Below are 13,007 nucleotides of genomic sequence, written 5' to 3' on the forward strand. Positions count from 1 at the left end.
CCATGCTTCTCTCTGCCATGGGTGCCTGATGGATCTGCCTGTGGCTATGGAATGTTGTCTGTCCCCCCTCCTTGGCACGCCTTGCTCTGGAAACACCAGCGTGATGTTTTATAGCAGTGTCTGTGCTCACCTGCTCAGCTCCCACAGAGAGAGGGCTGGGAGCAGCAGTGTCCCTTAGAATGTGAGCTCCAGCACTGCCAAGGCCACTGGAGCAGGGACAGGCTGTGCTGTGCCCTCTCACAGAGGACACCCTTGTCCCTCGTGAGTCACGGGGCTGTTTCATCCCAACAGGGACCTGCACCTGGTGCTGCAGGCAGCGTGGTGATCTCCTCTCCACTGACACACACACCTGGCTTTGGCATGGGAGGAATTACTGCTCTTGCACTGCCTTTATTCATAGGATTTGATTTTTAGGTTTCTTTCTCCTTCCCTTCCCCAGCTCTTTGGTCAGGGAGAATTACGCTGGTGGTAGTATAAAATGAGAGCTGCCTCTAGGAGAAGAGGGCTGGATTTTCAGAAAACATTAACACAGCCCAGTTTTGGACATCTGATTTGGACATCACAGTCAGGTTTGGGAGCTTTTGCTTATGCAAAGCAGCAGAAGTGGGTTGTTTCCATTTTCCATTTTGTTGCCAATGGGGCTGTCTTTGTCCAACTGTGCCCTGGTGTACCCTGGCAGAGGCAAACTGCCCCCGAGAAGAACTGCTGTCAGAATACTTTAAAGTCGGTCAGGCAGGCTCCTGCTTCGTGAGGTTTATCAGCAAAGATTTTCAGTGCCTCCAGTGGGAGGCTATTTTTATTCTATCCAGGGGCTACCTTCTGCTCTGAGGTCTTTATCGCATTTTTTTTTTGGAATAGAGAAACCTGCCTCTTTTAGGACAACCTTAAATACCTTCATCTTTTGCAGACCAAAAAACTAGATAGTTTCTTATTCAAGGTAAAAGTTTCTGGCATTTCTGTGGCACATTCAAGATTTCTTTTGTTGTTTTTTTACTGTAGAAGAGGGACACTGCTGTAGACATGAGAATACTCTGTTTTCTCCATTGAGCAGAGCTGACAGCAAGTGGGGTACTTAATGGTTCATCCTTCATGCTCTCATCAGGGCTTGACTGTTGCAGGAAATCCACATTGTGTTTCACTGCACCATTGTAATCAAGATTGGAAGAGCTCTCCAGAGATGATCTTGTTCATTTTCCTGCCCCATGGCAAGATCAGTCATACCTGTGTCTTTCCTGACCTGTGTTCTGTTAAAGACCTCTGCAGCCTTTCCAGGCAACATATTTCAGTGCCTCACAATCCCTAGCAGTAAAATCTGGTTTCTCCCCACCTTGTATCTAACCTGAATCATCTCTGCTGCAGTTTAAACTTGTCACTTCTTGTCCCATCCATTTTGAATTCAAAGAACAGGTCATTCCTTTTTGCAGCAATGTTAAATATTTGAAGACTATTCATATGCTTCTCTCTTCCTAGTGTTAAATACCCACAATTTGTTAAATCATCCCTTCTTCATGGTGGATTTAAATCTTCTATGTAAACCTTAATTGGCCTGTCTTCTCAAAAATACTCTGTGACAATCCCACTCATTAACTAATCCACAAGCAGTTTAAACCCTTTGATCAGCATTTTATTTATATACTTGAGTAAAAGCATTCAATGCCAGCTAAACTGCCTGTTTGTACATCACTGTCTCTGAGTGGCTCAATAGCCTTGTGCTGGTGTGCAGGCAAAGAACCTGCAGGGTTTTCTGCTGTTCCCTAACTGGGAAAGGTTGGGTGCCTGGCAGGGTGTGAAGCTCAGTGTGGTTTGTGCCTTGGTTCCGTGGGACAGTGCACCGTGAAGGTTGTGCCTTCAAACAGAAAGGGAGCCCAGAGACAGAACCATGGAATCAAGGGTGTCTGCAGGCATCCAAAATACACACTGATGGGCGCAGGAATTCGGAAGTGACATGTGCTCAGACAGGTGGCAGGCTGTGAAGTGTCACTTGGTATTAGGACCTTCTGGCGTGGCTGTGTTTGAACAGTCGGGTCATGCTTGGAGCTACTGTACTGTGATTTGGATGTCCTTGATGGGTATGGTTTCACCTCCAGGAAAAAGTCAAGGAAATTTGCATTTCAGCAGTACATATGGGGAGAATGGAAGGCATGGAATGTAATTCTCTCTGGATTTCTCTGTTGTAGGTGAGTGTTTTAACCACCTTGGAGCGGCGGTTCAACCTCCAGAGCGCCGACGTGGGCGTCATTGCCAGCAGCTTCGAGATTGGCAACCTGGCCCTCATCCTCTTCGTCAGCTACTTCGGGGCCCGAGGACACCGGCCACGCTTGATAGGATGTGGAGGGATAGTCATGGCCTTGGGTGCCCTCCTTTCTGCCTTGCCTGAATTTCTCACCCACCAGTACGAATACGAGTCGGGGGAAATCCGCTGGGGAGCGGAAGGGAGGGATGTGTGTGCTGTCAACGGGTCCACCAGCGATGAGGGACCAGACCCGGACCTTATCTGCAGGAATAGGACTGCTACCAACATGATGTACTTGCTGCTCATCGGGGCACAGGTCCTCCTGGGCATTGGTGCTACCCCTGTCCAGCCCCTGGGAGTTTCCTACATCGATGACCACGTGAGGCGGAAAGATTCCTCCCTGTACATAGGTAAGGCTCTCTGAACTTCTTCTCCTGGAAGGCTTTCCTTGTGGGCTGGCATCTGGCTCTTGTTGCCTGTTTGATGCCAGTGGAAGGGATGCCTCAAGGCCTCTTCTCCATGTGCTGCTGTGCTTGTGAAAGTAACTTGGCATGGGTGTCTCCATCAAGCAGCAGGGAAGCACAGTAGTGCTTGCTTATATTGTAGCATGGTAAAGGTTGACAGCTGTGATGATTGGGCAGATGCTCATCCCTTCTCTTGTGTTTGCCCAGATTGCTTGAAGTTCTTATATTGATGGCTCAGGGCTCGGTTTTAGCTGAAGAATTTTCAAGTGGTATGTGTGATGATGGTTGACTTTTTTATTTTGGTTTTTTTCCCCCCCACATGATACCCTAGTTCTCATCCTGTTCCAAAGCATCTGAGTGATCACTGCAGTCTGAGGAGACTGAGAGGACACACATGTTGTCACTACCACTGTCACATTTTAGCAAGGAAGTGCCAGTTACAGAGTAGGTGCTGTGACCCAGGATGCTGTGGCAGGACCCTTGATAATGTGATCCCTGTAACGGAATGGGATGTGGAAACTGGTGAGGTCTATTTTGAGATGCAGTGAGCCTGAAGTAGAACTCATGGTGCTGGTGATCATGTTGCAAAATTCTTTCATATGGTTATGCTGTGAAATTTGCCTTTGATTCCCCAGTGAAGCATCTCAGTTATTGGGGTAAAGTGCTTATGGGTTTCAGCAATAGTTCCCCCTCCCAGCAGGTTTAAAGAGGATGTTGTTGGCAAAGTTTTCTTTGAAAAAATATACCAGCTTGGCACATTCCTCTTTCTGCAGGACTTGTCACTAGATGAGCAGCTCCAATGGAATAAACCAGTGGAGTGTGTGCTGCCATTGTTAGCATAATCCTGATTACCAAGCGTGTGCGCTTGTCCCATCATCCCCACCTTGGTGTGACTTTCAGCTGAATGGGTGATCCTGTTCCCCTTTGGGTTTTTTTCCCAAAGACATTTTTATCAAGTTTCCAAGCTGAGTGTGGCCTGACAGCAGAGCTGAGCAGTCCTGCTGACTTTCAGAGTGCTTTTTAATGTCCTGGCTGGTGCAGCAGCCTGGTGGAAGGTCACTGCATAGCGTGGCATTCATGGATGTATTGCTGCTTCACTTAGAGCTTCGTCTGTGTATTCAAAACATGTCCCTGCTTTTCTGTAGCTGGCCATAAAATCATAGTATTTCAGCATTTAGCTTTGTCCTTGGGTCATTACTCATCCTCACTTGGTTCTGTAAGTGTTTGTGAGGGATCCACTGGACAAAGAAGAATGATGTGTAAAATACAAGATAATGTACAACCCAAAGGTGAATAATGAGACTGAATTCACTGGAGCAACTGTGCCAACACCATAAATGATGAGCTGGAATTAAGAGTGATTCTAAGATTATCTATTATAAATAACTATATGGAGGAGCAGCAACTTCTTTCAGTCTGTTCCGTGGGCATTTTTTAAGCAATGCTTCATATCTTGAGAACAGGCTGGAGGAGGGTGCATGAGAGGAGGATTAGGAAGAGTGATTCTTCTTCTTCCTGAGCTACATTCATCTTGTATGCTAAAATAACGTGTTTAAAGTTGGCAGTTCAACTGTAGCTGGGAAAATGCTTCCAGAAAATTATTTCTGCTTACTATGTGCTGCTTTTTTATTTTTTCTGCAGAGATAAGGGTGTTGTCTAACCGTATTTGTTACTACATGTGGAGTTTAAAAACAAACAAAGAACAAAAGGCGCACCAATAAAAAACTCACCACAAAACCCCAAGCATTTTGGGGTTGTTTGCTTTCTGGCTTTAGCTGGTGAAATCATAACCTGAATTTCTACCTCTGAATTGTGGATTACAGAGGAGTGCCTGTGTATGCAACACTCAACAAGCAAGGAAGTTTAATTTCTGCCCTGTCCTAGCCTATCCATCACTAGTAGGGTTTCAGATACTGGATGATTAATTCATCTATTAACTTGCAATCAATTTTGCTAGTGAAAATAAAAGCTACCAGGAAAAAAATCTATTCCATGAATGAATATAAATGGAGAAGAAACAAGTGGAAGTGTCATCTTACATTGGTGGATACTTGAGAGGGAGTCAGATTGCTCGGTTTAAATGTTGTTTGAGAATTATTTGCTCAGATTTGTCTGTAACTGATTATTTTTGTTGATGTCATCAATGCAGTTTTCAGTGGCCTTAGAAGAAAGCTGGCTGAGCAGCTTACCCGCTTCATTCTGCTCTGTTTCACAGAGGAAATAACTGCAGAGTGGATACTGTCACTGTGCTATATTTATATCACTTCGCTTTCTCATAATAGCACACTCACTCAGTGGGGGCTGTGTGTGACCAGATGAAATGTTTTTGGGAAAGTTCCCTTAGTTGAAATTAGGGGCAAATCTGGCATAGATCATTCTCTTAGAATAGGAACTAATTAATAACAGTGATAATAGTCTGGCTGAACTTTGTAGAATGACTGGCTGCTGCTGAGAAATGATCAGATTGACCAGTTTGTGCTGTCCTTAGTGTATTGCTTATGTTGAGTGTGGGTGTGCTGCATTGGGCTGGACTGTAGCTGAGGGTTAGAAGCAGTCTCTCAACCTGACAGCTAAGCACTAGTCATTGTTCACCTCTGCAATAAAAATCCTCCTGTCCCAAGGCAGTGAGTTAGATAGAAATAACTGTGTGCACCAAGAGGGTTTTTTTTCCTCCTTCTGAGTTGTATCAAAGTTAAGTGGGGTAACAATATAACATCTAATACAGTCACTTTGCAGTGAAATAACAATACAAGACAGCTTCTCTGGTTATTTAAAAAAAAGTCCAAACCCCAAGAAACCCCCCCAAACCTTCTTTTTTGTGTGTTAGTACTCATGTGTATGCAGAGGAATGCAGATGTGATACCATATGGAGTTTAAAGTGGTGCTTTGGCTTTAATCATTAGTGGAACTAATAGCATCTGTGGAGTGTAATATTCTGGTGGCTGTGAAGCCCATCAGATTTCTCCTGTGGTTTCTCTGCAGTGACAGGCACACAGGAGGTTGTGGGCAGTGCACCTCTGCTGAGCATCCTTTGAAGTCAGGGGTTGCTCAGGCTTGTGCTCTGCTAAGGAGGTGGGGATTCTTAGAGTTTCTTAATTAGAGAGGCAGGGGTGAGATACTACAGGAATATTTCTCTTCATGGGCTGCTGACTTGCAGCTTCATGTTTCTTGCACTAATGGCAGATTTAATTTTTTTTTTTTTGCTGCCTGCGATGTGTTGCTACCAAACTCCAAAAGATTCTGTTGCTGTAGTAACCAGGCCTAGGAAAAAGGGGCTGTTTTGGTAACCCAGGGCAAAGTGAACCAAAGAGGTGAGTGTGTGAAAGTACACACTGAAGTATGTTCCAAAAGAAACACATTTGAGCTGTAGCAGGGTTAGAAAGATCATGGCACCACGCCTGCTCTGGTTAATCATAGAACAGTTTGGGTTGGAAGGGACCTCAGAGATCATCCAGCTGCTACCCCTGCCATGGGTAGGGACACCTTTCACTGGAACAGGTTGCTGGTCAGGAGGAAACTCTACTCCTGTTTTCAGCATCTGACTCATAATGCTGGCAGTAGCAGCCAGAAGATGGAAAAAAGTAAAGGAATTTTCTTAGAAGTTTGAAATTGGGGAAAATATTCTGGTTCAGTGCTGGTTTGCTTGCTTCTGAGTCTGAGTTTGTATTTAGTATTGGAACTCCCATCTAGTGGTTTCCAAACTAACAGATTAATTTTACCTGTTTGTTTATTGGCATCTGGCGTAAGTAACTCCTTTTGAGTGGAGGAATTCATCATTCCTACAGACTATGCAGGGCTTGTTACTGCTCCATCTTCACTGGTGTCAAAGGATTCCTTCAATTTGTGGCACTGTTTATTTTAAAGGAGTAAAGACTACTTACTCTACACTTCTTTTCTCCACCCACTAATGACTCACTTGGCATTTCCTTTTTTAGTTCTTTTCCTGCTCAGTCTTGCTGAGTTCTCTTGAAATCAGTGAGGACTTTGTCATTAGGAGGGAGATCAGAGCTGATACAAAGAGGGGAAAAAAGCCCTGATCTGACAGTGGTTGTATGGATTTGCTGCCTCTCAGATAAGCTTGCAGGTGTTTTTTGGTCACTGGGGTGCCTGTGCTGCTCCCAGCAGTGCTTTGTGAGATCCATTAGAGCCAGTGCACTGATGTTGTTGGTTAATGTTTTTAGCAGCCTGAGACACACCTTCTGGCCTTCCTGCTGCATTTAACATTTGCTGATAAAAGTTCTTGCATCTTGTCTGGGATGCAGTTACCTACAGAGCAGAATGAATAGCCTCTGGGAGCCAGGATTTGATCTGGGACAATTAAGGGCTGTATTAAACAGAGGAAGTTGCTATTATTCTGTCTCCAGTTGATGGAGGAAATTGATATTGATGTTGGAAGGAGCCCTGCCAGATTGTGAGACCCATTCAGAAGAATGCTGTGCTGATCTTTAATGCATTTCAGAGTGTCTCTTTGCATTTGTTGAAGCTGTCTCTGTGTTTGGCATCGTGGGCACACACCACAGTTGTTCAGGCCCCATGACTTGGGGGCCTCACTGAGTTGCAGTAATGTGAAGAATGGCTTAAAGGAAACCCCAGAAGTCTTGAGTCAAGAAGTTTGTGCTGTGGAGTGGTGAGTGCTCCTGAGTTATGGGTGTGCAAGGGTGTATGTGAGCACAGCATCCTCTGGGGCACAGAACTGTCCTTGGCCTGTTTCATGACAGGGCACAGGAATGCAAAAAAGGATAACTCAGCTCTGCTGGATGTGTCTGCTTAGCTGCTTTCTTCTGTCTTACCTATTTGGCCTTTTCTGTGTGTATTTTGGTTTTATCATATGGTTGTTCCAGCTCTTACCCTTGGTGTGAGAGGAGAACTGAACAGAATGGTGAGTTCTTGCCGCATCTGCCCTGACTAACCCTGTGAGAGGGATGGGACCCTGCACTGCAGCTGCTGGCTTTGACCTTTGTGTTAGTGTGGGGATATTCTGCATCAAATGCGTAGAAGCACTTTTTGTTTTGTGATGGCAGAGAGAAAGCTCACTCTGGCTTCTGGTGCCTTCTGCCTTGCTTTGAGCACCAGCTCAAGATTTGCTGCACAGGAAGACAAACATGCCCTAATTGGAATCTTGCTGTCTCCAGGGATAAATTTGTCCATTTGAAAAATCATTTATGGTAGCTTACGTCAGTCAAAATGATAGCAGCCATTGTGCTTTGGAGAAGGAGAAGCATTTTCTCAACGGGCAAGAATTAAATCTGCGAGTTAGTATCTATGCTGGTGAGTTAGTGGCAAGTTATCAGCATAAGCTGCTGAAATCAGAGTTTGAGTCAACATTTTGTGTGTTTGAGGTTTGCTGGTTTTGCCTCTACCTGATGAAAAGTTTCTTACAAGGAGGATGAATGTATTTTGATCAGTCTTATCCTTTCCAAAGCGCTCAAATTTCTTGACATGTGTGTCTGAACCTACATGTCTAAACCACAGGAAGTGGAATAATTGTGTTTATAGCATACAGGTCATATCATCAGCCTTTTGAGGCCATCTGTTGATCAATTGGAAGGCCTTTAGGACCCACCTGAGAGGTCTGTACAGCTCTGCCCATCCTGGCTGCTTATCCTTTCACTCCTCACAGCATTTCCCACTCTCCTTCCTGTTGTGCTCATTTGTGGTCTTGCAAGCAACATGGGTGCTTTATTCACATTAGCCCTTCCTGCTGGAACATGCTTCTGTGAGCTCACCACCTAAGGCCCTGCCAGCCTTGTGCATTTTTCCTTTTAAAGCCTGTTTTATGAGCTCTTTGGTAGTGGATTGTAGCTGACTCCTATCTGTTGTATTTGCTCTGTGCCCACTCCATACCCATCAGCTGCCTGGTGAGTTTGTCCACCCCCACGTGGGCACAGAAGCCAGAATTGCTTTTCTCCTTGCCTGGTACAGGCAGCTTTATAGGTGTGTAATATTTTTAGCCCGAAGACGGAATTCTGCAATGCTTTTGTTCAGTAAATGCATCCTCCTACGGGTGATTTGGAGAGCCTTTCCTTCCTGTCACAGCCTCCCCTGGGCTGGGAAAGGCACAGTATGAGCTCTGAGAGCTGCTGCCAGCGCCAGGGATGTGATGCCTGTTCATTACTGAAAGGTGTCTGTGTGAAAGATTCTCTGGGCTGTCTCCCCCATGGCCTGGCTGTGATCAGGTGAAATTACACAGCTTCACGTGGATATCCTGGTATTAACCCACTGATCCGTCCACAGCCTGCAGCCTTTTGTAATTACAGCCCTTTGGGGAGAGATGGGTGTTCTCATTTGCTGTGTGTCAGCAGGGCTGGCTCCCTTACACATGTCCCCTTTTATGGTGCTGGTGGTAATACCCTGGAAAATTAAATGGAAACACAAACAAGTGTGTAGGGTGTATTAGAGCAGTAACAATAATCAATTAATGGGAATAACCTTTCCCACTGCAGGCAGGAAGGCTGTTGCAAAAAGCAGTAGCTGAATGGATGTATTTATTCAATTAAATAAATATATGCACGAAGTCGTAACTGTTGTGGGCTCCACTATTCTACAGCAATTGTTTCAGTTACCTTAACCTTCTGCTAATAGCTTTTTTTTTTTTTTTTGCTGTTGTTATGAGCTGAGTAAATAAAGCTTGAGCCCAACCAAATGACTTTGTGTGAAAGCATATTGAGGGTGGGAGCTGTTTCCATGTTACTCTGTGGTCTCTGTGTACTCTGCAGCTGATTTTTGCCTTAATTGGGATTTGCTGACTCTGATGTCTTGTAAAAATCACTCCATTTGTTGAGTTTGTTGGGTTTTTTTCTGTGGTGTACTTTAAATAGTCATCAGCTGGGAGAGCCTAGTGAGGTACATCATTCCTGGGGCAGCCTGTGTAGTACAGTGTCCTTGTCATTTAAAAAATGGCATGTATGCAGAGTCCTAAGGTTCATGAAATTAATTAAGTAGATTGGAAGGTGCTGAGTTGCCCGTGTCAGAAGCTGAAGGCTGTATTGTGCCTTGTTGATGGCACAGGCAGGAGTGCTGTGTGCCAATCTTGGCCTTTCCTCTGGGAACTTGACCGAGACTCCCCAGCTTACTGCACATAAAGAATGTCCAGATGTTTTGGTCACACTTTACAGGCTGGCACTGAGGACAGCTGGGGCTCTGTTTCCTATGGCACAGAATTTTCCCTTTTGCCAGCACAATTCAGGGCACTGGCTGGGTGTTACTCACGTGCAGGACAAGGTGATTGTGTGTGTATAGGAGAGTGCAGAGCTCTTTCACACAAGTTCCTGCTTTCCCTCTTCCACATCTGCCTCTCCTGTGCCTGGGTGAGGTGCTCAACCAAGTTTTCTTGCACTTGGAGAAGCTGCTGCAGGTCTGAGCTGGGTTCTGGGCGAGCTGGCACTTACACCCTTTGTGTGCCAAAAAGGTGCTATTTGAGTAACCTCCTAAAGGTGTTTGCTTTTGCAAAGTCCCAAGCAGTGCCATGGCACAAACGTGCAGCTCTGCTGACCCACAGGCCTGGCAGCACTCAGCTGCCAAAGCTGTTAAAGTGTGGTTTTATCCTGGTTTGCTGGGCACTGGGGACTGTGCAGGGCACTCCACCACCTCTCTGTCAATGACACATGTGCCACCGTGATGTGTCCTCCTCATAATACATTTCTTCTGTAGATCTGCTTGGAATTGATCCTGTAGCAGTTTAAAATCTTTATCCCTTGTCCTATTGCCACAGGGAGGGTGTGAGATGGCCCAGCAGTGTGGGACTTGGGGCAGAGCTGCTGTGGGGACATCAGTGCAGCCTCACTAACTGCAAGTATCTGATTACCCCTCATGCACCAGCCTGGAGGAAAAAATGTGGCCAAAAGTGATGGGTACCTTGTAAAACAAAAATAAAATTCCTCTGCATCCTGTGTGGTCATTTTAGCAGCCAGTGGAGTGGAAGCTCTTCCTTGGTTTGGTGAATGTTGAAAGTTTAGAACTTTATGGATTTATTTGTTTTGCATGAATGATAAGTTTGCATAAATCTGGGGTTATCGAGCACTTTCTCATTGGCTTTGGAGAAATTCTGGCTTTGCTTTCTCAAAATTTCATTGTTTGATTCAAAGTTGTTGTCTGCTCCCAAAATTGCTTCTCCAAACTTTGCTCTTTTGAAAGGACTCAGTCTTTTGTCAGATTTCTTTTTGCCAGGATATGGCCATTCCATTAACTATGCTGCTAATGAGGTATTTGGCTTTTCCTGAGAGGGAGGCCTGCTCCTGCTAAGCCCCCTTTTGATTTCAGTAATAGGGATTTTGTATGGAGGAGACTATCCAAATTTGGCCCTTTATTAACCAGTTAAAAATGTGAGATTTAGTTTCTTGGATAGAAGTTAACAACATGTGACTTTGCCCTTTGACTTAATACCTCAGAGCTCTTGAGTGCAGCTAAACAAAGCTGTGTCTGTGACAAGGAGCAGGATCTGGCTAAAGGCAGCAGATCAAAGCAATAGTGAATATTGAGGTGTTCAAACTGGTAGAAGAGCAAGATGCTCTGTGCAAGAGTCCCTCTGCTTACCTCACTCTTTCCCTGTTGTGGTATTCTGTGCATTCCTGCCCTCACTGTTAGACAAACCAGTCCCACTGTGACTGTTTGTACATATTGATGTGATACTGCTTATTAGAGTTTGAAAGAAATAATATCAGGGGGGAGAAAAAGACAACTGGGACAACTTTGCTGTGTTAGTAATTGCTGCAGAGACCAATTACCCATGTGATGAAAAACCACCTCTATCTTGTTAGCCATCAGCTACAACATATGGATGTCCTAATCCAATCAGGCTGATCATCAAAAGAATAAGACTTTGTTAGAGAGAGCGTTTTTCTCAGCAGACAGTTATAAACTGTGTGCTGGGCTTAGAGACTGAAGGGGTGGTAGCATGTGATAAGTGAGCTACAAAGTCCCCTGGTTGTGTTTTTGAGGTGTCTTGAGCACTGATTAATGCTTTACTGGCCTGAGCTGTCATTTCTCTCTGAGCTTTCTGTTAATTCTGGGCACGTGTTGGTTTTGTGGTGTGTGTGTGTGTTTTCAGTGTTCCCCCTCTTCATTTTACATAAAAACTCACACTCCTGGAGTGCAAGCATACAGATGTTTTGCTGCCGCTTGTGTTATCACATCCTCTGTAAATGTGCTGCTGTGGTGCTGCTGGGAGACAAGCACGCTGTGTTGTAAACCACAGGAAGCAGCATTGCAGGAAACAAAATTATTTGCAGCGGTTCTGGGTGAGAGTTCTGTGAAGAGTTTCCCACAAGTGCCAGAGGGTAGGAGGTTTGTAGGGAGAGATAACACCTATTTAACACACACATGTTCATGCTTGGTGGAGCTTGTTCTGATCACTGTGACTAATCACGCTCGAGAATGTTTACATTTTGTTTCTCAGTTGTCACCTGATCTGGTAAAATAACATCTTATCCCTTCAAACTTTGCTTTACTTCATGTGTTAATGAGACTTTCCTAGGAAATGGAAACACTCTCTTCTGTAATTGTATACCCCCCCTCATTAGGAGCTTAGAGTCCTGGAGGTACTTGATTTATAAATAGGAGCAAAACTTAAATTAAGCTTAGGTTAAGCAAATACTCTTACTCAGCAACGTCTCAAGGGTTATAAAACAAGTTAGTAAGAGGGTGAGAATAGACCCCAGGAATTCTGACTCCAGTGCTCTGCAATTGCTCTGAGAACTAAAGCATTTCACTACATTCCTGCAAAGCAATGTATCTTCCATGGGTGCAGACATTCCTTTCTTTTCAGTGTCAGAGGGGTTACAGATCCTGGCTTTTTGTCTGCTAGCACTAGCCTGCTCCACCTCTGCAAACTATGTTTAACTTGCTTCCAAGAGCTGGATGATTAAATTGACACCAACACTGTCTTTGCATAGTGGAGAGAGACAATTTACAAGAGCATGTAGTGACAGGACAAGGCTTCAAACTGAGAGTAGGTTTAGATTAGATATTAGGAAAAAAACTTGATTGTGAGGGTGGTGAGTCGCTGGAGCAGGTTTAACAGAAAACTGATGGATGCCCAGTCCCTGGAAGTCTTCAGGGCCAGGCTGGATGGGGCTGTGAGCAGCCTGGTCTAGTGGAAGGTGTGTTGGAATTTAAGGTCCCTTCCAGCCCAAACTATCCTATGATTGGGGTTGGTGAGCTACAAGAAACATTTTGAGGACAATCAGACACCTCACTGTCCTGTAACTCATTCCCAGGAGCCAGCAGCACAGGGATGAACGGCCCAGACTTGTCCAGTCCCCTCTGAAGCTCACCTAGAGCCTGCAGAACAAAAATGGCAGCAAATTCCGCAG

The 13,007-nt window shown here is 44.9% G+C and overlaps 1 protein-coding gene across 1 annotated transcript in view; it reads left to right on the top strand.

Moving 5' to 3' along the window:
- Positions 1–13,007, top strand: part of SLCO3A1 (solute carrier organic anion transporter family member 3A1) — a 130,059-nt gene that overhangs the window by 20,749 nt on the left and 96,303 nt on the right. Inside the window, exon 2 of the mRNA XM_030955178.1 lies at positions 2,178–2,643. Within this exon, the coding sequence (XP_030811038.1) occupies positions 2,178–2,643 (466 nt within the window). The remainder of the gene's footprint in view (positions 1–2,177; positions 2,644–13,007) is intronic.

The sequence above is a fragment of the Camarhynchus parvulus genome, chromosome 10, assembly GCF_901933205.1.
Source record: "Camarhynchus parvulus chromosome 10, STF_HiC, whole genome shotgun sequence".
NCBI lineage: Eukaryota > Metazoa > Chordata > Aves > Passeriformes > Thraupidae > Camarhynchus > Camarhynchus parvulus.